Source organism: Lithobates pipiens, unplaced genomic scaffold (genome assembly GCF_037356315.1).
Source record: "Lithobates pipiens isolate NorthernLeopardFrog02 unplaced genomic scaffold, aLitPip1_a1.2 Scaffold_16, whole genome shotgun sequence".
In the NCBI taxonomy this organism is placed as follows: Eukaryota; Metazoa; Chordata; class Amphibia; order Anura; family Ranidae; genus Lithobates; species Lithobates pipiens.
The window spans coordinates 318,982,476-319,009,768 of record NW_027507748.1 but is presented as its reverse complement, the minus strand read 5'-3'; the positions used below and the strand labels follow the sequence as shown (position 1 = coordinate 319,009,768).

The window sequence follows — 27,293 nt, the reverse complement described above, 5'->3', positions numbered from 1 at the left end:
TGTCCCCCCCGGTGGCGGCCCTGCTTATCTCTACACTATATGTGGATATGTTCACTCAACTCCCAAAATGGTGGCACTGCCTGTAAGTCATGGGCAAAGGACTTAGGGGTAACATTCACAATGGGGGAATGGTAATTTATGAACACCATAATTTACAACGGCTTTGTGCAAGATAATGGTTATGGCACAGAACACCTTCACTTTTACATAAGTTTTATGAAATTGCTAATCACTAGCCTAAATATTGTTTATTGGGTTTAGTCGAAACTCTAGCAAGCACTGTAGCAGGACAAACCCTCTTGAGTCTGTTGTTATATAATGCCCGTAAGGCTATTACCATATGATGGAAAAAACCTTTCCACCCACGGTGCGATTTTGGGTGCAATTGGTTAATTGCAACCTGCCCTTATATTAAACTAAAGAAAATATATTCTTGCTAGTTAGACAATCCCTACACTGCTGCTATAATGGATAACTGTACCTGAAGATTTACCTGTTGGTTAACTTCTTAGTTTTTATGTTTTCCTACTGGGTGCTATACCTTTTATGTACACTGTTGGCAGTTGCTCGAGCTGTGCACTACACGTCTAATGCTTCTTTTTTTTTTGTATCTATTTTATGATTATATTTTATTTTTTTCTTGGTCTGTCTTTTGTGTATTAGGCTGCTGACCTTACTCTTGTAAGGGTGACTTTTGTGCATTTTCTTGTTTTGTATGCACAGCAATTGAAATCAATAAAAAGAGTGCTAAAAAATCACTAATCACTGCTGCTGATGTGGCTTTAGTAAACTTTTGCTTATTTGGTGACCATGCATGGCAATTAGGGATGCGCGATACCGATATTAGTATCTGTATTGATGCTGATACCAAGAATTTGCGCGCGTATCGGTACTTGTACAAATGCTCCGATGCCTAATCTGATACCTGTTGTATCAGACCAGGAATCCTCAAGCTCAGCATGGTGCCGGGCAGCCTCACAGATGATCGATGCGGCGGTGAGGGCATTTAAAATCACCGATCTCCCTGCATAGCTTTTCTGACAGCCGCTTTTCCTCCTCTCCCTCTCACAGCTGTCAGTTGCTTTATTAACAGTTATACAGTGAGATTGGTGCTTTTAACTGCCCCCACCGCCGCACCGATCACCTCCAACTGTCCCCTTGTGTCCTCCTCTGGGTCCTCCCTCTCTTTGAGTCTCACGGCTCCCCGGGTCCTCCTCCCTCTCTCTGGTGTTCTCATTCCTCTCTCCGGCTCCCTGTGTCCTCCCTCTCTGTTCCCCGGGTCCTCCGTGTCCTCCGTGTCCTCCACCGGTCCCCCCCCCCCCCCGTCCTGGATCTGTCAGGATAGAGAGCAGAGGAAGGAGCCAGTAAATCTGTCATTTACCCGCTCCTTCCTTTTCTGAATGCACAGAGTCAGTGATTACTGACTCTTTCCATTCATAACTGAGCATCGTAACCTGCATTTCATGCTTCAGCTCATGAATGGAGAGCAGCCTCTGTTCATTTTCAGCTGAGGCTGCAGAGAAAGGGACTGGGGAATCTGTGTCCTCAGTCCCCTTCCCTGTCTCAAAAGGGAGATGCCAGGGGTCTGTTTAGACCCTTTATATCTCACCAAAGCACCCCCCCCCCCAAATGGGCCAATAAAAATAAAAAATGTAATAAATAAATATTTAAAGGTGAAATTGTAAAAATAAAAAAAAATTGAATTAAAAAAAACACAGATTTTCCCTGCTTCTTCATGTAAGATGTTCTCCTCATCCTTCTAGGAAAGCCCAGAAACCTCGCGTTACTTTTTTCAATATAGCTTGCTATGAATAATGATTTTGGATAGACACTTTGTTACAGACAGTGATTAGCTATGGGAAATACTGGACTTTTCCCTTATTTAATTGTTTTACTGCTCTCATGTTCCTATACCTTGTACAGTGCCTTGAAAAAATATTTATACCTCTTGAAATTTTCCACATTTTGTCATGTTACAACCAAAAACATAAATGTATTTTATTGGGATTTTATGTGCTAGACCAACACAACGTGGCACATAATTGTGAAGTGGAAGGAAAATGATAAATGGTTTTCAACATTTTTTTCAAGCAAATATGTGAAAAGTGTGTCATGCATTTGTAGTCATCCCCCTTGAGTCAATACTTTGTAGAACCACCTTTTCCTGCAATTACAGCTGCAAGTCTTTTTGGGGATGTCTCTACCAGCTTTGCACATCTGGAGAGTGACATTTTTGCCCATTCTATTTGCAAAATAGCAAAATAGCTCAAGCTCAGTCAGATTGGATGGAGAGTGTCTGTGAACAACAATTTCGTGCCACAGATTCTCAATTGGATTTAGGTCTGGACTTTGCCTGGGCCATTGTAACACATAAATATGCTTTGATCTAAACCATTACATTGTAGCTCTGGCTGTGTGTTTAGGGTTGGTGTCTTGCTGGAAGGTGAACCTCTGCTCCAGTCTCAAGTCTTTTGCAGACACTAACAGGTTTTCTTCTAAGATTGCCATGTATTTGGCTCCATTCATCTTCCCATCAACACTGACCAGCTTCCCTGTCCCTACTGAAGAAAAGCATCCCCACCACATGATGCTGCCACCACCATGTTTCACAGTGGGGATGGTGTGTTCAGGGTGATGTGCAGTGTTAGTTTTCTGCCATGCATAGTGTTTTGCTTTTAGGCCAAAAAGTAAAATTTTGGTCTCATCTGACCAGAACACCTCCTTCCACATGATTGCTGTGTCCCCCACATGGCTTATCACAAACTGCAAATGGGATTTCTTATGGCTTTCTTTCAACAATGGCTTTCTTCTTGTCTCTCTTCCATAACGGCCAGATTTGTGGCGTGCACGACTAATATTTGTCCGGTGGACAGATTCTCCCACCTGAGCTGCGGATCTCTGCAGCTCCTCCAGAGTAACGATAGGCCTCTTGGCTACTTCTCTGATTAATGCTCTTCTTGCCCGGCCTGTCAGTTTAGTTGGATGGCCATGTTTGGTAGGTCTGCAGTTGTGCCATACTCCTTCAATTTTCATATGAGGGACTGAACAGTGCTTCATGAGATGTTCAAAGCTTGGGATATTTTTTTATAACCTAACCCTGTTTTAAAACTCCTCCATAACTTTCTCGCTGACCTGTTGGGTTTATTTCTTGGCCTTAATGATGCTGTTTGTTCACTAAGGTTCTCTAACAAACCTTTGAAGGCTTTACAGAACCGCTGTATTTATACTGCGATTAAATTATACACAGGTGGACTTTATTTACTAATTAGGTGACTTCTGAAGGCAATTGGTTCCACTAGGGACCGTGTCCCTCAATGAACATTGAACAATAGTGGTTTTCACTTTAAACGCAACGTGTGATGGATGGCTTTGCAGAGGCATTTGACAGATGGCTTAGAGGTTATATGTTGCAACTTGAACACCTGTTTTGACCCTCGAAAAAGAAATAAAGAAAAGAGGGTGCATCCTTTGATAAGTTTATTTAAAAAACAAATTAAAAATGACTCAAAAGCATGTAATAGAAAACTACAATGTGAAAGCCTTCAAATAATGGCAATCAGTCTGATAACAACAGTCTCCAGATGATGAAGGAGAGAACGTAAGGATCCCTGCTGGCTGATGCGCTTCCAAGGATTACCTTCTTCCTCAGAATCTAGCAGTGCTACATCCTTCAGCTTCTTATATATATATATATATATATATATATATATATATATATATATATATATATATATATACCGGTATATATATATATATATATATATATATAAGCAGCTGGCATCATTACACAATTGTGGTACATCCCTATCCACTAGGTCACGTTTGCCAGTGGTATTGTTCACCAAACTCGACATGTGGTATCATTATTGCTAGAGCACAACTGTGGCAGTAAGTACTAACATGCCTTGTTGCTGAGTGGTCATGGAACAATAAAACCATGGAGCAACCACATATTTTTTTACCACCCCCTAGCCACATGTGTAAATGAGACCTAAGACAAGTGCAAAAATTCCTATTATTTTGCTTGTTTCCTTGTAAATGCAATTGTGTATCCAGACTACTCTTATAATAGGTCTCCGTACACAGCATTATTTACACACAATAGTACGCAACAGTATTTCTATAGCTTGAATTAGGTTTATGGTTACTTCAAGCAAGACTTAGGTTTATGGTTACTTCAAGCAAGAATTAGGGCTATGGTTACTACAAGCAAGAATTAGGTTTATGGTTACTTCAAGCAAGACTTAGGTTTATGGTTACTTCAAGCAAGAATTAGGGCTATGGTTACTGCAAGCAAGAATTAGGTTTATGGTTACTTCAACCTAGACCAGGGGTTGCCAAACTTTCTAAACAAAGGGCTAGGGCCAGTGGGAGTGGAAAATGTCCTCGTATCCAATAGGAATAAACAATACCCTATCTTTGGTGTTAGTGGAAGGACTAGTGTCCCATCCTTGGTGTCATTGTTGGTGATAGTGGGAGGAATAGTGCCCCATTGTTGGTGATAGTGGGAGGAATAGTGCCCCATTGTTGTTGACAGTGGGAGGAATAATGGCTCATTGTTAGTATCAATGTAAGGAATTTTTCCTGTCACTGGGAGGAATCATACCCTTTTGATGATTTCGGTGGGAGGAATAGTGCCCCAATGGCTAGTTAAAGGCAAGCAAAGTGCCGCATCTGGTCCCTGGACTGCAGTTTGGAGACAACTGATCTAGACATTATAAATATTTCTAAGGTTAACACCAATCTTACAGTTTTTAGGAAATCAAGCAGGAAAATTGCATATAGCTATATTATAAAGCAAAGGCTAAAACGGAATAAAGATGCAAGGGTGATACACATACATCAACATTTCCAATGGTGTTTATTTATTTATTTTTATTTTTTTAACTCCTGATGTATTTCTGTCATTACAGTATGATGTGAAGAGCCATCGGGTTTTTTTAAGGCGGACCAAGTATGAAGCATTACATAAAGAAGATTTATATGTTGGCAACAAAATAAATGTATTTTCTCGTCATCTTCATCTTGTTGACTACGGAGATCAATATACTGCCCGCAGGCTTGGCAGTAAAAAGGAAAAGTAAGTTTGATATATTCGGCACACAATTTTTCTGTTTCCACCTAAGTAAAGATAGGCTTAATACTTTCATTTCAACTTCTGTGTTCATGGTACAGCATCAGAAGATAAAATCGGCTTACTGTATAAATCCTGTTTTGTTTGTCACATTCCTAGCAAGTTGGGTCAGTAAGCTATTTTTCATGCAGTTGGGACATTTTTTCCCCAAACAGCAAAAGAAATGTTTGAGAGTGTCGGCATAAGGACCAGTTTTGGGTAATTAAAGCAACCAATAAAATAATTCCCTTTATTCTCCAAATAAGAACCAAAATCATGAAAGACCAGATCTGATTGGTTGTTGTAGTAAACAAGGATAGCTGGTCCACATTACTTGTTAGATCACCATTTACTTCAAGAAAAAAAAGAAACAATTTTATCTTATTGTTCTATCTATACGGTGCAAGAGACATGAGATGAAGAATGTGATTACTGTAAAGAACAAGAGCAGTTCCTCCTAGGAGCTTTTTTATTGACAAAATGTTTTACATACAAATACAAATTGTACATAAGTGGTGTGAATAAAAACGATCACCCTTTTAGCTTTGATCAGCAGCGATGTCTTTCATCGGCCTATATAAATACATACATCTAAAAGGGTTGACAGATCTCTACACTAGGACTAGGTCATGTTGTCCTTGTGGACTGAATCTTTATTAAAGTAGAACTAAAGGAAAAACTTTTTTTTTCATGTTGGATAGAGTAAGGGAGAGTTATAACCCCTGTCCTTTTTTTTTTTTTTTTGCCACTTGTGTCCCCTTTGGGTAGGGTTCCCTTCACTTTTTTGTCCCATAGCTAAAACAAGAAGTGAGGGTAAGTCCCTCCAAAGTGAGCGAATCACTGATTATTTAGTTCATACTGCATGCAGTCCAGTGGGTTTTTTTCTGCATCAGAAACACATGGATAGTAGGTTATATGGTTTCCAATGGCATAGTTGACACCAGTGAGGTCAGTTCCAGTGTGTTCCAGTTCCAGAAAAAAAGTAGAACATGCTGCATTTTGATTCTGCACTGAACTGTACTGGAATGTGGTAAAACGGATCAGAAATACACTGGAAGGCACCTAAATGCACACGTCCTAATTTAAGGTGGAGAAAAAAAAGAGGGGAAAATGCACTGGAAAGCATCAAAAATGCACTGGAAACATTTCAAAAACGTGCATGTAGAATAGCATCCAGAATGCACCCGGACTAAGTTTCAATGGTGTGAACTGGCCCTTAGAGTCTCAAAAACGTAGTGATTCTAAAGGTTAATAAATGAAAAAACAAAACAAAAACATGTTATACTTGCTCTGTGTAATGGATTTGCACAGAGCAGCCCTGATCCTCTTTTTGGGTCCCCCCGCAGGTGGTCCTGGCTCGCCCCCCCCCCCCCTGCCAAATGCTCTCAATAGCATGCCCCATCCCCCACTCTTTCCTCATTGACTCCCTGGCTGTGATTGACAGCGGGAGCCAATGGGGAGAGAGAGACTCGGGAGAGCTGCTGTTCTCATGCACATAGCTGGACTGAGTTGGTACTCAGGTAAGTATAATGGGGGGCAGGAGGGAGCTGCAGAAGATAAAAAACCTTCTGCCTGTAGAACCATTTTAAAGCTGGATTCCAGTCAAGTTTCTAAATAAACAGTTAACATTCATTTGTGTGAACTCCTGTTCCTAGAAACTGTACCAGGCAGCATGAGCTGGTCCGTGACCTTAATTTTCTACAGCTTGGTCAAAGAAACACCCCTGCCCACTACTTGGACAACTAAATGCATTACCACACTAATAATGTCACCCATGTTCTCCCCCATCATGTAGTTATTATTACAGGTATTTGTATAGTACCGACAATTTACGCAGCACTTTACATACTGTACATTCACATCAGTTCCTGCCCTCAAGGAGCTTACAATCTAAGGCCCTTATTTCACATGCATACACACATACTTGAGTCCGTTTGGACAGAAACCAATTAACCTACCAGCATGGCATTGAAGTGTGGGAGGAAACTGGAGTACCATCAGGAAACCTACACAAGCACAAGGAAAGCAGGCAAACTCCATGCAGATATTGTATTGATTGTGATACAACTAGATGCCCTAGCGCTGCAAACAGAAGTGCTGAGCACAAAGTCATTGTGTTTAAAATTAACAGCAGTCCTAACACTGATCCTGCCTTGATCATCCAGAGCGCTGCTATGCAGAGAATTGCCCGGAGATAGCAGGGGTTCGGAGCCCACACTAAGGTGGCCCAGAAAACTCAGACCGGATTCCTTAGTTTGGAGTGATGGGCGGGGGGGGGGGGGGGTAGGGCACAGCTAGCTTTGGCTCTCATATATTGTCAAGATCCTTCCAGATTCTGGAGCAGCTCTGCCACTTCCGCTAATAGTGGGCAACAGCCCACTATCAGCTGACTGTAGGTCACAGGAGAGCAAAAGTAAGTGCACCCACAGGAGATGTAAGGCCAAAAAAGATTTGGCCATACTTTTCTTTTAAATATTGTCATTAATACACCAGTTCTGGTTTTGATGACCAATAACATACTCTTTTAGCCATAAGTGACAAGGCATTCTTGTTCCAGGAAAAGCTTCATGGATGCTTGGGTAACTTCCCCAAAGTAAGTATGCAGGAGAAGGATCTTTGAGATTTAAATGGCATATGACAGATAACCGTTTCCTGAAAGGCTAGTTGCATACACAGCAGTATAAGCATAGTCGCGTATGACCTGCAGATGACCAGTCTGTCAGATAGTCACCCATAGTCATCCTCAAAAAAAAAAAAAAAAAAAGTATTGCATACTATGCATATAATGAATGTTGGTTATCTTTTGACCCACACTGATTTCTCGATTTGTTAAAATTTACTGTAATTTATGTTATATCTTGCAAAACGTGATTTTTTTTTTTCCCCATCTGTATTTTTGCTCTACAGAACTTTGGCTATGATTAAACCTGATGCTGTAACCAAGATGGGGTCAATTATCGAAGCAATTCTTGATTCAGGATTCCTTATAACAAAGGCAAAAATGGTTCAGCTTTCTCGGTAAGTATCTGCCTGAAAAAGAAATCCAGGCTACAATGCTAAGTAAAATGCAAAGCTTACAGAGAAATTTACTAAAATCCTTATTTCATACACAATTCAGAAAGTGCAAGTCTTTTGACACCTGCCTGCTTTGTGTGCTACTGATTTTTTTATTGCGTTATTTTTTTCAGAAATGTTAACAGAAGGCTCTTGTTGTGCTTCTTATCTATGACTCACTACAAGTCAGCCACAGGTTGACTGAAAGGATGTATTTTAAGGACACCGCTATCCAATCATGAGGGGGAATCGATTCTATCATGTGTTGCATTTTTTTATTGCTTCTCGACCTTTTGACTAAGATCAAGTGTAGAACCTGTTCTTATTAATGTCCAGTAGGGGATCTGTGCTGGATGTATGTCATGATGGGGGTCCTGACGCCTGATCCTGAGGGGGTCCTGAGGTCATAATGGCATGATGGGGGTCCTGAGGGACCTTTCTCTTGAAAAGGAACCTGAATTAACTTTCCCACTGGGTAAGGTGGGGGTCGGTAGTACTTCCCTAGTGTGGAGGGACCCAAGGGGCCCAATGCCTCCTGATTTGAGCTGATCCAGTTGGTCTGACTGAAGGCTGGGAAGGCACAGAGCCCACAATGTTAAGTAGAGTCATGACCTGGGGGTGCTCTGGGTATCAATATGGGTTTAAGACCCCGCTGTTTGAGGCTTTGCTGTTTGGCCAAGACGGGGGCAGTTTTTGTTACCAGGCTGCAAGACGTATTATTATATCATATACCGGCACTTTTGTTTATTTTTCTTCATGTTTATCACCACACTTCATATGTGTGTCTTTTTTCACTCACTAAGGATGGTAGCGTATTGGTCTTTAGGCATGCCCTGAAGTTTAGGGGGAAGATGTGTGGCCTTAGGTTCATTCTTCCTCTGCCCAGGGGATCTTGCTCTTCTGCCCATTTTCTAATTTTCTGTGGTGGACTTCAGTAAGTCACAAGGAAAGGGGCCCACCAGGCCTTTTGGCTAGGTGAACCAGAGTTTCTTTCCTGGTCAGGAGGTTTTTTATATTTAGAGAGGTTGTTCATCTTTAGGAGGAGAAGGGGGCATTCATGCGCTCTGTGCACTTTTTTCTGTGTTCACTTGCACGTTTTGGTTCGCGTGGTATTTAGTTTTTGCTCCAATTCTCTGCCAAAGTAGTAGGTGCTTTCTTCAGCAATGACAGTAAACTTGCTATATGAGCATGTTATATGACACAATGCAGCATTAAAATATAAAGATAAAAAAGTCCCAAATTAGTCCATAAATTGTCAGCGCTCCAAAGGAAAGACCCTAACACCGCCTCCAGTGTTTCGGAAAAGTTCACTACATACTACTGTGATAATACCAATCCGCTTACCAGACTGCCAAGGCCCTCAATAAACAGCCATCAGAAAGCGCCTTTTATTTGCCACACTTCAGGTGTCCCCTCTCGCCGCAAAGTCTATAGAGATGGCTAGAGGTAAAAACACCTGGGTCCAACAATGGTATGGGGTGCCTTTAAGAGCTCCTTCCAATTGACCACATAACTCCATCTGAGCATGTTACACTATGTTGTTTGTTATTGTGGTAAGAATAATTCTGATTATGAAGAGAATGCTTACGTTGAACTTAAACCCAATCACTAGAGTCACATATAAGTTGTAATATGTTAATGGCATTTCAAGGGGTTTTTTTTTCAGTAATTTTACATCTGCAACATTCAGTAAAAATACTCTCTGGTGATTCTGCCATGTGGGTCCTTTTTGAAAACTTCCAGCCAGGGCTGTTGCACCCATGAGGCCAGTTGAGGCAGGTGCATCAAGTGGCACTCATAGAGAGGCACATTTGGGGGCAGCAATAAGGCTGGAGTGTACATACCAGGCACTCCATTGTTGGTGCAGCTCTGCTCAGTGTCGCACACTGGATATTCTGCTAAGTGACGCACGCTAAGCCTGCACATTTACCAGAGTCAACATCCCAGAGCTAACACAGTGCTATCACCTGAGACAGACATTTTTGATGCAGGAGGAAAATGGCTACCTCAATCATCCTGCTTCATGCTATGGGGTCATAATTGTCTCCCACTTGTAGTCCTGCATTGTCACACTGTCACATGCTCCTTTGATGGACACTACAAGCAGCTGTGCTGACACACATTTCACAGGCATGGATCACTACTGTTACTATCCAGGTCCAGAACAATGATTTGCAACCAACCTTGGAGCAAGTGCTATGCTTTTATGTGTTTAGCCTTTATAGAGTTTGTAACCAGTTTTATATTACATACTGGTCATTTCTCAGAGATTTTTATCTCTCCTTAATGCCTTGCTCCTTAGGTCCTCACTGCTCAAAACTGGAATCGAACTGGATACTGCTGTGTAAATCACGTGAACCGTAGTAAAACTAATTGGTAAACATTGTGATTTGACAAGTGGTTTCAGGTTCTGTACTCTTCATTATTGAATAGGGATTAAAATGCAGACTTGTCTTGTTACTGCTGGTTCTAAACCAGAACTCCTGGCAGATATAAAAAATCAATTTATAGTATTCCTTTTAAGATTCATTCACCCTTGTGGTTGGAGAAGGAAAGGGGGGGGGGGGGGGGGCGACAGTAAAAACCTGCGGTTGAGCAACAGTTTAAGGCTCGGTTCACACCTATGCGTGTTCACATGCATACCTTTTTCAAAACGTGGCCCATAGGGAAATTGCATGGTGACCATGAGATTTCGCTGCGGTCCCTGTTTTCACTGCGGACGGTTGCGGATGTGGAAATCACAGTGATTTCGGCACCCACAGTCATCCGCATGGATGTGAACTCAGCCTTACCATCTCCCCTTTACCCGAAAGGCACTGGCCATGGTGTAAACACATCCTGCAGGGGGCATTTAGGGGTTTCAAACAGACACGAGGCAAGATATTGCCTCCTCGTTGACTGTCAAATGTGGTCAAATGTGCCTATCAAGTTGCCAATGACAGCTGCAGAGCCTGGGCAATTACATCACTCATAGGCTTGCTATGGGGCATCCATTGTCGGCTGTCCCTCCTCTACACTGAATCCTCTACACTGGGACCTGATCATGTGAGTGGACTGGACTGGAGTGCCCTCAGATTAGGTAAGTATGCAGAGATTTCTTTTCACAGGGTAGATATAATAGGCTTAGAATGGGGGTGGGAGTAGATTTAAGCATAGTTAGTGTTTGACTGAACTTCCACTTTAACTCTAGGGAGAGTTGCAGGTCATGGGTCTTCTGTCATCATCAAGACCAATGCAGGGTCTATAGCTCTACACTGGACTTGAGCATGCTGGGATATAGTTTAGTGCCGGAGCGTAGGGGAACACCGACTGCCAGGTGCAGTCAATTGGATCCGGTAAGTAAAATTGCTTTTCCCTGTCCCCTAGAGATTGACCCTAGCAGTAAAGGGGCAGCCCAACTGCAGCGTAGGATCCCCCCCCCCCCCCCCCCAGAATTGGGCTTTAACACTTGTAATTCAAAGTTCTGACAGAATGATTTCCCCAGGTATGAGCAACAGATAAGGTTATCCATTTTTAGGTGAATAACCAGCGATTTTCTTTTTCCTCTTTCAGAACAGAAGCTATGGACTTCTATGCTGAACATCAGTCAAAGTCATTTTTCAAGTACGTACTTGTATTTGTATGGGTAAAGCATGAGTTTACTTGAATTGTAACATGACAAAGCACCTATCTATTACAACAAATATTGCATCTGCTAGCAACCTTCTTGGTTAATGAAGACATGTTCATACCAATTCTATAATATATGAAATGGAAAATATTATATAACACCAAACATGACAAAAACTCTAGTATCAGCTGCACCTAACATTTGCATTAAAGTCTAAACTCTAAGGCTGCATTCACCCTATAGTAGTGCTTGAACATGCGCAAAATTGCATGTTGCAATTTCATTCATTGTTAACGGAACCCCAGATGTGGCACACCAACGCAAAAATGTTTCACACGATAAACACAGCAAAAAGCTCAGTAAAAAATGCACATAGTTTAAAAAAGTGAGCATGAGCTACTTTGCCATTTGTTGCACTTAACACAGCCCTTTGAAATGAACGGGCTGCCATATGTGTGTAGAGCAGCAAAACGCAAAGAAGTGCTTATCAGTTATCGGGTCATATGCTAAATGAGGCCAAACAATTATCTGTTTGATCTGTTAAATATACAATTGAAAGTATTTCTGTTCAAAAAAGTGCAAAAAGCACATGTTGATTGAACAATTACATTGTTCCAAGTCCTCTCTAAGGACTACAGAACACTTCCCTTTATGTTTTGAAGGAGAGGAGGAGTTGTTCTGCAGTCCTGTCTGTACATATAGTTTGGTAAGGGAGTGTTGTCACCCAAGGACAGTGGTCCCCAGGGGCCAGACATGGCCATTTGCTTGTCCTTATCTGGCCCTTGGGGCATTATTTTCCCCACTGTCAGCCACTGCCACTGACCCCAGCGATGGGACAATATTTCTACCACTGACACCAATGATGGGGGAGCTATTCCCCCCATTAAAAACCAATGATGGAGCACCATGCCTCCCATTGACACCAGTGATGGGACACTACACCACTCACTGAGACCAATGGTGGGGCGCTGTTCCTCCCACTGACACCAGTAATTGGGCACTATTCCTCCCATTGATACCAACAATAGAGCACTATTACTCCCCCTAATACCAATAATGGGACATTGTTTACTCCACCTGACGCCAGTATGTTTTCTATTCCCACTGGCCACAGTCCGAATCTCAACCCCCCCCCCACCCAAATTTTGAAGAACAGTAAGCTGGCCCTTTGTTTAGAAGGTTTGAAGATCCCTGCACTAGGATAGGAACTCTGTTACTGACAGGATCACTCAGTAAAAGAAAAAAAACAAAACCCTAGAAAAAAGAAAACAAATGTAGCCATAACATTTAATCATTTCACTGCTGGGGCCATTATTAAACGTCTTTACAGGTCACAGATTATAATTGAAGAAGTATTGCTTTCACTAAAACGGGTGCAAAAATACCTAATATGTGTGTTTTCATATGCCTGAGCATCTGGTGCGTTTGTATGTGCATGGGAGTGTTTTTTTTTGTTTTGTTTTTGCAGTGTTTTCATTTATTTGATTAAAGGGGTTGTAAAGGTAAATTTTTTATTTTCTACATAGGTTCCTTTAAGGTAGTGCATTGTTGGTTCACTTATCTTTTCCTTTGATTTCCCTTCTAAATGTTTTTTTTTCTTTGTTTTCTTTGTCTGAATTTCTCACTTCCTGTTCCTCCTCAGTAAGCTGTTTAGTAAGCTGTTCTGGCTGACTAACCACCAGCTCGGATGATGGTGAGAAGTTTACTGAGGAGAAACAGGAAGTGAGATATTCAGACAAAGCAAAAAAACATTTAGAAGGGAAATCAAAGGAAAGGGTAAGTGAACCAACAATGCACTAGCTTAAAGGAACCTATGTAGAAAATAAAAAAATTACCTTTACAACCCCTTTAAACTTTATTTTATTTTATTTTTTTACCTAACTTTATTGCTATTACAAGAGACCTGAAAAACCCCTATGTGATAGCAAAATGCAGATGAAAGGTTCACTTTAAGGAAACATCTGGGAGTCTATTTGGCTCCTATGATCACCTCTGCACTATGCACGCGATGACGTCACATCGCCACGCCACAGATCAGGGTCATAAATGTACGCTGAACTGCGCATGTACGGCTCAGTATATTTGTTGGCTGACAGACAGGAGGAAGCTTTTTTGACAGAAGAGACCTACAGGGTCTCTCCTGTTATAAATGTTGTGCCTGTGAGCAGTTTTTCCAAATGTAGTCTTACTGCTACTTTAAATTGTAATACTATTGGAAATATTATAGAATAATTTATTATTATAGAATATTATATTAAAAAAACTTAAAAAGAAGTGAAAGGCATGCCATTGCTTAAAATATCTTTGAGGCCATCTTTGCCCATAAATATCTGCTTCCCACATTGCAGTCCTAATAGGTTCTGTTTCGCTACTTTTTATCACAATGTCTCTCTGACTTAGCCAACTTATTGAAAACAATGCACTCTTTATGTGACTGATATCATCTCAGTTGTTAAGAAGTTAGGCAGTATCGTTGTAGTAGCTACTTTACTTTGCCTCTAGTGGCTAATTTACAGTATATTCCAGTTACAAAAGTATAAAAGAGGAAGCATTTAAAGTTTAACTAGGTGCCGCCCGCTCACCATCCAATGACGGCGAGCCGGTGCGGCTCTCGTCCTGGGACTAGGACATGCCGTGGCCCCGATCTCTGGTCTGCATCCGTGGCTCTTTACATGTGACCGGCTGTGATTGGACACAGCCGATCACATGGTTAAACACGAAGATGCCGGTAATCGGCGCTCCTCGCCTCACACTGACAGAGTGTGTGGCGAGGAGAACCAACCAGCGGCATCTCCTCACAGGAGACATTATACATGTAATCAGAGCGCTGATCATCAGTGCCCTGATTACAATAGCGACACTAGTGCCACAAATCAGTGCTAGCGATGAATGTCCACCACTGCTCATAAGTGTCACCAATCAGTGCCCATTAGTGATGCCAGTTCGTGCTGGCTATCAGTCCCGCCTATCAGTACTACCCATCAATGCCCATCACTGCTGTCAATCAATGCCCATCCGTGTCGCCCATCAGTGCCCATAAGTACCGCCTATCCGTGCTGCCTATCAGTGCCCACCAGTGCCGCCTATCATTGCCAATTGGCACCACCTATTAGTGCCCATCAGTGCCATCTAACAGTGCCCATCAGTGCCCATAAGTGCGGCATATTAGTGCTTTCTCATCAGTGCCACCTAATCAGGGCCCATAAGTGCCGCCTCATCAATGCCCACCAGTTCAGCCTATCAGTGCCCATCAGTGCCACCTCATCAGCGCACATCAGTGAAGGAGAAAAATTACTTAATTACACATTTAGTGACAGAAACTGAGTAAAAAAAATTTTTTTTTCACTTTTTTGGTCTTTTTTTTGTAAAAAAATAAACCCAGCAGTGATTAAATACCAGCAAAAGAAAGCTCTATTTGTGTGAAGAAAATTATAAAAATGTAATCTGGGTACAGTGTAGCATGACTGCGCAATTGTCATTCAAAGTGCAACAGCGCTGAAAGCTGAAAAATGGCCTGGGCAGAAAGGGGTGTAAGTGCCCTGTAGGATTAAAAAAAATTATAGCCTTAGTGAGTTAAAACTTACTTGTAATGAAGTTATGTCCCATGTTGTGCAGGCAGCCGGATCCTGGAGAAATCTTCACTGCAGAGATGCCCTGTCCTCTTACTGTCTCTGTACCTCTGGCGCTACAGTGATTTAATAGCTTTGCGTCCTCTGCAAAGCTGCTGTGAAAAGGTTTCTATTGAGGACCCCCCTCCTCCCCCTGTTCTTTCATTGCTTTCACTGCCTATAAATGGGGAAGAGAATCCTGTGATTCATTAGACTCTCCCCATTTACAAGTCGCATTACAGGCAGTGAAGGCAATGAAAGAACATTTCCAATGATGGTTCAGTGAGGAGGGGGTAGGTCCTCATCGGGAACTTTTTCACAGCAGCTTCACAGAAGACCTGGAGGTATTAATTCATGTAGTACTGGAAATGCAGCAGCAGGAAGAGGACTGGCATCCCTGCAGTGAAGATTTGTACAGGATCCAACTGCGTACCTGACGTAGGACAAACTTCACTACATGTAAAGTAGCTCACTAAAGTGTTTTTTTTTTAATGGCTAAACTTCAGCTTTCATGGCTCATTTATACAAGTGGTTAGGCTGCAACAAAACACTGAGGTTTAGCCACCCTTTTTCTGCCCCCAATCACTGCTCTGTTAAGTTGCAGGCAGCGGCCGGGTGTTGTACACATGCCACTGCCGCAGTGCTTTGTTTCATGGCTGTAGCAGAAATGATACCCCCTGTTGCTTATTATTATTGTTTTTTTTAATGTCACAGGGTAATTGCGTAGCGCTTTTTCAAACACAATTTTTGGGGAAAAAATAAATAAAACACAATATATACCCCATTTTTTTTATATAATATGAAAGATAATGTTACACAGAATAAATAGATACCTAACATGTCATGGTTTAAAATTGCGCATGTTCATAGAATGGCAATAAACTATGATACTTAAAAATATCCATAGGTGACACTTTAAAATTTATTAAAGGCTACCAGTTTAGATTTACAGAGGAGGTCTAGTGCTAGAATTATTGCCCTCGCTCTAATGTTTGTGGTGATACCTCACATGTGTGGTGCGAACACCGCTTACATATGCATGCGTGACTTACGTATGCATTCACTTCTGCGCACAAGCACGGAGGTATGGGGGTGCTTCAAATTTTATGTAAACATTCCTTGTAATAGAAATAAGGATGACAGGCCCTTTTAATGCAGAGATCAAGGGTCAAAAAGACCCCAAATCTTTCCTTTTATCTTTAAAAGCAAAAGATCAGAAAAAAAAAGGTTTTGATCTTTAACTTAAAAAAAAAAAAAAAGTTGTTTATTTCCGCCCTAGATTGGAAGTGGTGTCACAATGTTGCTCTGGTCCTCCAAGGCCATAGAGGCGATCAGAGATGATCTGGTCTCTGTTCACCTCTGTGACCAGCCCACGACGTGGTCGGATTGTTTCTCTGGCGTGCCAGTAAAAACCATAAGCCCAAGAAACACCAGCTAATTAGCTGCTAATTAGCTGCTCAGACCACTTTCATGAGAGCCACCCGGCTGAACAAAAAATACTGGGGTTTTGGCAACCACTTGTAAACCACAACGTATATACATTATATTACCAAAAATATTGGGACGCCTGCCTTTACATGCACATGAACTATCCATGTCTTTATGGACCTTGCTTTGTGCACTAGTGTGCAGTCATGTTGGAACAGGAAGGGGCAATCCCCAAACTGTTCCTACAAAGTTAGAAGCATGAAATTGTCCAAAATGTCTTAGTATGCTTAAGAGTTCCCTTTAGTGGAACTAAAGGGCCAAGCCCAACCCCTAAAAAACAACCCCACACTATAATCCCCCCTCCATCGAATGATTTGGACTAGTGCACAAAGCAAGTTCCATAAAGACATGGATGAGTAAGTTTGGAGTGGAAGAACTTGACCGGCCTGCACAGAATCCTGACTCAACCTGATAGAACACCTTTGGGATGAATTAAGGCGGAGACTGCGAGCCAGACCTTCAACATCATTCTACATCAGTGCCTGACCTCACAAATAGACTTCAGGAAGAATGGTCAAACATTCCCATAGACACACTCCTAAACCTTTTGGACAGACTTCGCAGAAGAGTTGAAGCTGTTATAGCTGCAAAGGGTGGGCCAAGTTAATATTGAATCCTATGGACTGGGATGCCATTAAAGTACATGTGCGTGTAATGGCAGGCGTCCAAATACTTTTGATAATATAGAGCAGCCCTCAAATTTTCCACTCCCATTTTGCGAGTGGAAAATGAGGGCTGGCGAGGAGCTGGGCTACCTGGGAGTGGGGGGAGCACCGCCGGTGGGCGTGGTTGATTGGGGGCCGTTCTCCCAGAGATCGCCCCGGTGGAAGAGAGCATGGAGGAAGAGGAGAGCCACGAGATCACTGAGCAGTATAGCACGCCGGAACCGCATACATTGATATTACCTCCACTCTGCTCACCGTCACACGCAACCCCGCCTCCTCCTAACCCCGCGCCTGTGACAGACAGAATGCAGGTCCAATGCTGGGATGTGTTCTGTCTATCACAGGCACGGGGTTAGGAGGAGGTGGGGCTGTGTGTGACGGCGAGCAGAGCAAGGCAATTTCAATGTAAGCTGTAACAGCGTGCTATTCACGCTCTGTGATCCCGTGGCTCTCCTCTTCCTCCAGTCAAGATCCGGCCGCCCTCTCTGTTGGGCACAGTGAGTCTGCAATGGGGGCATAGTGAGGTTGCAATTGGGGGCACAGTGAGGCTGCAAGGGGGTACAGTAAGTCTGCAATGTTGGGAATGCTGAGGCTGCAATGGGGGCACGGTGATGCTGCAATGGGGGCACGGTGAGGCTGCAATGTTGGGCAGGGTGAGGCTGCAATGGGGGCTTAGTGAGGCTGCATTGGTGGGCACGTTGAGGCTGCAATGATGGGCACAGGTCATGCTGCATTGATGGGCACAGGTGAGAATGCATTGATGGGCACTGGTGAGGCTGTGCTGAGGGGAACTGATAAAGTTGTTGTTAATATTTATTTTTGTAACTTAATTCTGCATAAAACATTTAAGTGTCATTTCATGAGATAGTTTAGGGGCAGAATTAGGGACGAGGAAGGGTAAGGGTTGGGTGGGCAACAGGTGGGGAGTAACCCTTGAGGCCTGGCTAGGAGCTCAGGACTTTAAATTTTGAGCCGTAATATAGCGTATATGTATTGCGGTCAGCCAGTGACAGTAGTTTGCATGATCAGACATATTTTCAATATCAATGCCAAAATTACACGATTTCTGCCAGGGTATGCAAACTTATGAGCCAAACTTTATGTCAGAGATTTGATGCCAGAATGGCCTAGCAGTCCAGTTGTTGGCCAGTTATTATGACCAGCAGTCTGTTTTTCTTTTCTTTTTTCTGACAGGTTCTCTTTAAGCAAAACTTTGCAGGAATTACTCAAAATATGTGCTTTTACCTTAAAAAAAATATAAGTCGTTGCTCTCAAAATGGAGACAGTTTTAGAATTACTTCAACCAATAATATTTGCAATAAACTGCAAATCTTTGCAACTGGAGACAGATGAAAATGCTCCAGTTGTCTTGTAGTTGCTGAGAATTCACTGTTTCTCTTACCTTGATAGTGATTTTTACATCAGAGGGAAAAGAAAGCTGTCTGAGCAAGCTTTAAAGAGCACAGATATAAATCCCCATAATAATGTCATAGATTGGGTTAGCAATTTGGCTCACCATGTATCAGAGGGCAGAACCCAGCTAGATGTCAGCACAATCCATACTCTCATTTTCAACTACAGTGCCTTCTGTGCTCACCATAATTACAGTATAGCTTGTTAGATATGTCATTCAACTCCAGTGCCCTCTAGTAGACATTTTGTTCTATTCAATGTCATTGTAGTAAATAATTAAAAAGCCTGGAACTGTGGTTGGAAGGCATGCTCTCTGTTGAATAGTAATTTTGTTAAACGATTCACGTGGTATGCTGACAAGTTTACTAAATTATATTTAATATGCTAAAGTTAAGGTGACAGCAGACGATTAAGAAAGACTTCAGCAATGAAATGCAGTGGACAAAGGTGGCCTTTGTCCTCACAATCTGACGTTATAGAAATGGCAACTTTCCCATAATAGGGTTCTTGTAAGTGGATTACTTCTGTATGATTATTAATCTGTCAGAGTAATCTGTCAGTTGTAACTTTCAAATGATGCGTATATTCAACGGAGAAACTACGACAACACTTGAAATCACGCACTAGCAAATGCTATCCTGGGAGCCTGAAATCATTTTAACATCAATAGGTTCATGCAATCTGTTTTTATCTGCACTTTATGCAATCTGTTGCAGCCAGATTTGCTAGGCATCTAAGGCCGGCCATACATGGTGCAAATTTCTTTCTTGCAACCACAGGTTATTGTCTGTTCCCAGCGGGGGTTGGGGGTGGCGGGGCTGGGGGGAGGCGGGGCTAGGGGGAAGACAGTAATTACTGCTAGCAGCTATAGCAGCCACTAACGATAATTGTAAGAGAATTCCGGCAGGCTGGTTGTACCCAAGATGATCGATTGATCAACTTGGTATATTCAGCCTGCCTATTAATGGTTCGAATCTCAGCCAGTTCCTGCTGAACCAGCCGATATTTGAACCGTGTATGGCCAGCCTTACTATGTCTCTGAGTATGGAGTCTGCCTTTGTGTTGTACAGCATCCCTCATTATTGAAAGCCTACAGCAGGCTGTGTATTATGCTCAGGCAGTGTATATTATATAACACCAGTTTACCAGGAACAAATGAATGCTAACCAATGCAGTGGTCTAATACAATACAGCTATGTTTGGAGGAAAGAATTTCTGAGCAGGAAAATCTTACTTCCTGTATGTTAGTGTAGCTCAACTCCCACAAGGGCTGCTAATTTGGTCCCTAGGTTCCTTCCCCAGCAAGTGCACTAGCTGCCAGGTACACAGATTCAGTCACTCCTCTGGCTCAATGATCAGTCTAGGTATATCCTTTTTTGATGCTTCTGGGTGAGTGCAGGGTAACTGTAGGATACTCCCAGCAACATTAAGTAGTAACTAGAGGACATCTATGTTCCTCCTAAATATTCTAAGCCCAGTCCTCGCAATAGCAAAAAATGGGCTGAGCTACATCGGGACACCATGAACCATGCCCACTTTTAAGCACAAGCTGACTCTAATGCAAAAGGGATAGCAGTAGCACACAATCACTGGGATCCCCCACACTGGTCTGTACTCACTAATAATGATGGACAAACTTCCGACGGGACGTTTCGCGAACGCGGCTGATAGTTCGCGAACCATAACGTTCGCGGCTGACCGCATTGACTTCAATGGGAGGCGAACTTTGCAAACCTACAGGTCAAATTTGCAGCCACAAAATAATTACTAGCTGTGCAAACATAGTCCCACCACATGGCCAATGACATAACACATGTATGAGGTGAATCTGGGATCGACAACTACAAGCATTCTTTTTTTATATGTGAAATTGTGACAATTCAGGACTGTGGAGCGCATGAAGGCAATGGAGGAGAGGGAAGGTCAGGGTAATCAAAGAAGAGGGTGCAGGAGATGATCACCAGCAGTGTGACATACAGCAATGACACCTGCACCGTGATAGAGTGATGTGACACCAGCACCATGATAGAGAGCACTCACATCAGCAGCGTGACATAAAGCACTCACACCAGCACCGTGATATACAGCACTGACACCAGCACCGTGATATACAGCACTGACACCTGCACCATAAGCAGCCCCAGGAGGAAGTCAGCATAGCACAGGGATGGTGGGAGCCCCTCATAATGAGCATAGCACAGGGATGGTGGGAGCCCCTCATAATATGCACAGCAGAGGTACAGTCCCAGGAGGAAGTCAGCACAGCACAGGGATGGTGGGAGCCCCTCATAATAAGCAGCCCCAGGAGGATGTCAGCATAGCACAGGGATGGTGGGAGCCCCTCATAATAAGTAGCCCCAAGAGGTAGTCAGAACAGCACAGGGACGGTGGAATCCCCTCATAATAAGCAGCCCCAGGAGGATGTCAGCATAGCACAGGGATGGTGGGAGCCCCTCATAATGAGCATAGCACAGGGATGGTGGGAGCCCCTCATAATATGCACAGCAGAGGTACAGCCCCAGGAGGAAGTCAGCACAGCACAGGGATGGTGGGAGCCACTCATAATAAGCAGCCCCAGGAGGAAGTCCGCACAGCACAGGGATGGTGGGAGCCCCTCATAATAAGCAGCCCCAGTAGAAATATGACACCGCTCAACCTCTTCAAACAGGAGGGTACGGGCATATAGTACAGTGTGCTTTTTTTGGACAAGGAAGTGAGCCAAATGAAGAAAGAAGGTCTGTGTGCTCGATTAAAAAAATAATTTATAGACAGATACATGGTCTACTGGTCACATGTGTTGAATTCCTCCGAGATCCATGCCTCATTCATTTTTAGAAATGTGAGATAGTTAACACTGTCGTGAGCTAGGCGAGTACGCTTATCGGTCACGATCCCCCCTGCTGCGCTGAACGTCCTTTTGGACAGGACACTGGACGAGGGGCAAGCCAACAGTTCGATTGCAAATTGGGCAAGCTCTGGCCAGAGGTCAAGCCTGCCCACCCAATAGTCCAGGGGTTCATCACTCCTCAGAGCGTCCACATCGGCCGTTAACCCGATGTAGTCGGACACCTGACGGTCTAGGCGTTCCCTGATGCTGGATCCGGATGACGCCTGTCGATGGGTCAGCTGAAAGAATGACCTCATATCCGAAGTCACCAACACATCTTCAAACCGGCCTCTTCTTGCAGGCGCTGTTGGATTGGTACCCGCAACTCCTTCTCTGGGAGTGGGAATTGCTCCTCTGCCAGCGCACGCAAAAGCAGAATGCAGCATTTCTCGAAGCAAGGCCTGGAAGTGCTCCATTCTGACAGCCCTTTGTGACGGCGGTAACATTTCCACCATTTTGTGTTTGTACCGGGGGGTCTAAGTACGTTGCCACCCAGTACTGGTCCTTTACTCTTATGCTTTTTATACGGGGTCCCTATTAAAACACTGGAGCATGAAGGCCCCCATTTGCACTAAACTGGAAGCGGTGTGGTGGCCTGGCTCCTGCTCATCATCCAGGATAATGTCATCCTCTTCATTCTCCTCTCCCCATCCACGCACAACAACAGGGATCCCAGAAAGGTTTAAAGCATGCTCTTCTTGCTCCTCCTCATCCGCCCCGGCACCATCCTCCTCTCACTCCTCTTCAGACTCCTGTTGTTCACTTGTCTCAGATAGAGTAGCCCCCCCCTGGGAATTCATCCAGCATTGCGACTTCCTCATCTTCCCGCTCCTGCTCCTCCACAGCTTGATCAATGACATGACGCAATGCACGCTCCATAAAGAAGGCATAAGGTACCATGTCACTGATGGCGCCATGGCTGCGACTGACCAGTTTGGTGATCTCCTCAAATGGCCGCAGAAGTCTGCATGCATCGCGCATGAGCAGCCACTGGCGCTTTGAGAAAAAAAAAACAGCTCCCCAGAACCTGTTCTGCCGCAGAGTTCATACAGGTAGACATTAACTGCACGTTTCTGCTGGAGCAGCCTATTAAGCATATAGAAGGTTGAGTTACATCGCGTCGGGCAATCGCAAATAAGACGTCTGACCGGCAGATTGTGTCGCCACTGAATGTCAGCAAGGCGAGCCATGGCCGTGTAAGATCTTCTGAAATGGGCCGAGATTTTCCTTGCCTGCCGCAAGATGTCCTGGACCCCAGGGTATTTGACAACGAATCGCTGCACGACCAAGTTTAAGACGTGTGCCATGCATGGCACGTGCGTAATTTTGCCCTGTTTCAATGTGCTAAGCAGATTGGCACCGTTGTCACACACCACTTTACCAACTGTCAAATTGAGCGGTGTTAGCCACTGATCTGCCTGTGAATACAAAGCTGAAAGGAGTGCCGGGCCAGTGTGGCTCTTGGCTTCCAGGCACAACAGATGCAGCACGGCATGGCAACGTCTCACCTGGCATGTCAAATAGGTTCTGGGGAGCTTGGGCGGCGCAGCAGAAGAGACGCTAGCAGCGGAAAAGGAGGAGTCAGCCGAGGAGGAGAGGGAGGAGGATGGAGTAGGAGGAGGAGGAGGAGGAGGAGAAGAAGAGCCAGGCCTGCATGCAATCCGTGGCAGTAAAACCAAATCTACACGGGTGCCACGTGTTACATACTTGACGGCCGTCAGAAGGTTCACCCAGTGGGCAGTAAAAGTGATATACCTTCCCTGCTCGTGTTTGCTAGACCACATGTCTGTGGTCGGATGTATCTTGGCACCGACACTGTGTGCCAGAGATACATTCACTTGCCGCTGAACATGGCCATATTGCTCTGGGATGCCCTTCTCTGAGAAATACTTCCTTCCTGAGACCTTCCATTGTGGTGTTCCAATGACCACAAATTTTCGAAAGGCCTCCGAGTCCACTAGTTTATATGGCAGTAGTTGGCGGGCTATCAGTTCTGACAAGCCAGCCGTCAACCGTTGGGCAAGAGGGTTATCCGGCGTCATCATTTTTTTACGCTTGAACATTAGGCCCACGGAAGCCTGCCTTTTTGCAGAAAAACGTGAGCTTGGCGTGATGGAAGGTGGAGTGGAGGACAATTGTGAGGAGAGAGGAGAAGGAGAAGTAGAAGACGAGGCTGGACGGTGAGAGCCTGGAGTGTTTTTTTTTTGTGTTCCGTTGCTCCCACTGGGCTCGGTGATGGCTGCTCATGTGCCTTCTTAAGGCGGTCGTCCCTAGGTGAGTGTTGGGCTTACCCGCGACTAATGCGTTGACTGCAAAGATTGCAGATGGCAACGCTATTGTCAGCAGCGGACACGTTAAAAAAAGCCCACACTGCGGAGCCATGTGACGGCGTCCTGGGAGCGCCAGATGTGACCGTACATGGTCGATGACTCGCTCCTGATACATTAGCAGTCTGCTTTGTCCCTCCTGTGCAATGTACAGTGCCTTGCGAAAGTATTCGGCCCCCTTGAACTTTTCAACCTTTTGCCACATTTCAGGCTTCAACATAAAGATATAAAATTTTTATTTTTTGTGAAGAATCACCAACAAGTGGGACACAATTGTAAAGTGGAACGAAATCTATTGGATTTTTGAAACTTTTTGAACTAATAAAAAAATGAAAAGTGGGGCGTGCAAAATTATTCAGCCCCCTTGCGTTAATACTTTGTAGAGCCACCTTTTGCTGCGATTACAGCTGCAAGTCGCTTGGGGTATGTCTCTATCAGTTTTGCACATCGAGAGACGGAAATTCTTGCCCATTCTTCCTTGCAACACAGCTCGAGCTCAGTGAGGTTGGATGGAGAGCGTTTGTGAACAGCAGTTTTCAGCTCTTTCCACAGATTTTCGATTGGATTCAGGTCTGGGCTTTGACTTGGCCATTCTAACACCTGGATACGTTTATTTGTGAACCATTCCTTTGTAGATTTTGCTGTATGTTTGGGATCATTGTCTTGTTGGAAGATAAATCTCCGTCCCAGTTTCAGGTCTTTTGCAGACTCCAACAGGTTTTCATCCAGAATGGTCCTGTATTTGGCTGCATCCATCTTCCCCTCCATTTTAACCATCTTCCCTGTCCCTGCTGAAGAAAAGCAGGCCCAAACCATGATGCTGCCACCACCATGTTTGACAGTGGGGATGGTGTGTTGAGGGTGATGAGCTGTGTTGCTTTTATGCCAAACATATTGTTTTGTATTGTGGGCAAAAAGTTCGATTTTGGTTTCATCTGACCAGAGCACCTTCTTCCACATGTTTGGTGTGTCTCTCAGGTGGCTTGTGGCAAACTTTAGACGAGACTTTTTATGGATATCTTTGAGAAATGGCTTTCTTCTTGCCACTCTTCCATAAAGGCCAGATTTGTACAGTGTACGACTGATTGTTGTCCTATGGATAGACTCTCCCACCTCAGCTGTAGTTCTCTGCAGTTCATCCAGAGTGATCATGGGCCTCTTGGCTGCATCTCTGATCAGTCTTCTCCTTGGCTGAGCTGAAAGTTTAGAGGGACGGCCAGGTCTTGGTAGATTTGCAATGGTCTGATACTCCTTCCATTTCAAAATGATCGCTTGCACAGTGCTTCTTGGGATGTTTAAAGCTTGGGGAAATCTTTTTGTACCCAATCCGGCTTTAAACTTCTCCACAACAGTATTACGGACCTGCCTGGTGTGTTCCTTGGTCTTCATGATGCTCTCTGCGCTTTCAACAGAACCCTGAGACTATCACAGAGCAGGTGCATTTATACAGAGACTTGATTACACACAGGTGGATTCTATTTATCACCATCAGTCATTTAGGACAACATTGGATCATTCAGAGATCCTCGCCGAACTTCTGGAGTGAGTTTGCTGCACTGAAAGTAAAGGGGCCGAATAATTTTGCACGCACCACTTTTCAGTTTTTTATTTGCTAAAAAAGTTTAAAATATCCAATAGATTTTGTTCCACTTCACAATTGTGTCCCACTTGTTGGTGATTCTTCACAAAAAATTCAAATTTTATATCTTTATGTTTGAAGCCTGAAATGTGGCAAAAGGTTGAAAAGTTCAAGGGGGCTGAATACTTTCACAAGGCACTGTAAGTTATTCCAGCTTCTCTTCCCTATCTGCTGGTCCATATCTCCCTCTGAACTCCCCTCCTCTTCCTCTGTTGTGGGCACCCACGTGACATCACTAGACACGTCATCATCGATGTCACCTTCCCCACCGCTATAAGTAGAGATTTTAGAGTAGGCAGCAACACCGGGGACCAACCTCCTCCTTGGGCTGATCTGGGTACTGTCATCAGACTGCTGAGTGGCGGTTGTTGCTACCTCCTCTTCCTGATCCAATGCCAAGAGTTTTTTTACTGATAATGGACTACTGCAGCAGAAGGGCAGCAGTCAAGTATAATATTCTTTCTATATTTGGAAGAAAGAATATTATACGTGTACAAGCCTATTACCATACCAGTCCTGAAAAGAACCTTTGTGGACCTAATAGTAACAGCTACTGATTAAACTGAATGTCCCTCACTGCCACACACAGCTTCCTGCCTGTCCCTATTTAAACTGACAAAACACAGGCTGCTGGAACAATAACTTGAATAGCATTCAAAACTATATCCTTTACTACTTTACCATACCAGTCCTGAAAAGGACTTTTGTGGACCTAATAGTAACAGCTAATGATTAAACTGACTGTCCCTGCTGTACACAGCGTCCTGTCCCTCTCTCTACACTGACAAAAGACAGGCTGCTGCAACAATCACTAGCACAGCAGTGCCTCAAACCTATATCCTGAACTACACCTAACACCTATACCATGATACCAGTCCTTAAAAGAACTTTTGTGGACCTAATAGCTAGCGATTTGGGTCACTGAAGTCTCTCCCTGCTCCACACAGCAACCTCTCCCTATAGTGACATACGAAAGAATGTAAAATGGCCGCCGGATCGGGTCTATTTATAAGTTAGGGGGAATGTCCAAGTGTCCATGTGCTGTAATGTCTCAATTGGCTGTCCTGTACCCCATGATGGATGTGTCATCATAGGTCAAAGTTCTTTTACACAGTAAACACGGATGTCCGCCAGGCTAACGACGGCAATAGTCCGCCGATCGGGCGGACGGCGAACAGCCAAAATTCACTGCGGAACGACCGCTGGGCGAACCGTTCGACCATCCCTACTCACTAATGTCCTTGGAGAATTGGATGCCTCCTTGCAATATCCAGACACCACTGCAGTGAAACCTGTCAGACCATATCCCCAAAAGAAGCCCCTCAGTCGGCATGGCTGAACTGCCCAGAAAGGCAGCAGTCCTTTAGGCTGGCATCTCCTCCTCCTGGACAAGAACACCTCTGCTCCAAGCCTCAGGCTATTTACGCTCCCTCCCAGGCACCCTCTGTGCTTACTCCAAAGATGCACTCGGTACTATGGAATATGGGAT

At 43.9% G+C, this 27,293-nt stretch overlaps 1 protein-coding gene across 2 annotated transcripts in view; it reads left to right on the top strand.

The window, feature by feature from the left end:
- NME7 (NME/NM23 family member 7) overlaps positions 1-27,293 on the top strand; it is a 261,286-nt gene that overhangs the window by 95,456 nt on the left and 138,537 nt on the right. For both annotated transcript variants that reach the window (XM_077481674.1, XM_077481673.1), the window contains exons 3-5: positions 4,914-5,080; positions 8,021-8,131; positions 11,720-11,770. In XM_077481674.1, the coding sequence (XP_077337800.1) occupies positions 4,914-5,080; positions 8,021-8,131; positions 11,720-11,770 (329 nt within the window). The remainder of the gene's footprint in view (positions 1-4,913; positions 5,081-8,020; positions 8,132-11,719; positions 11,771-27,293) is intronic.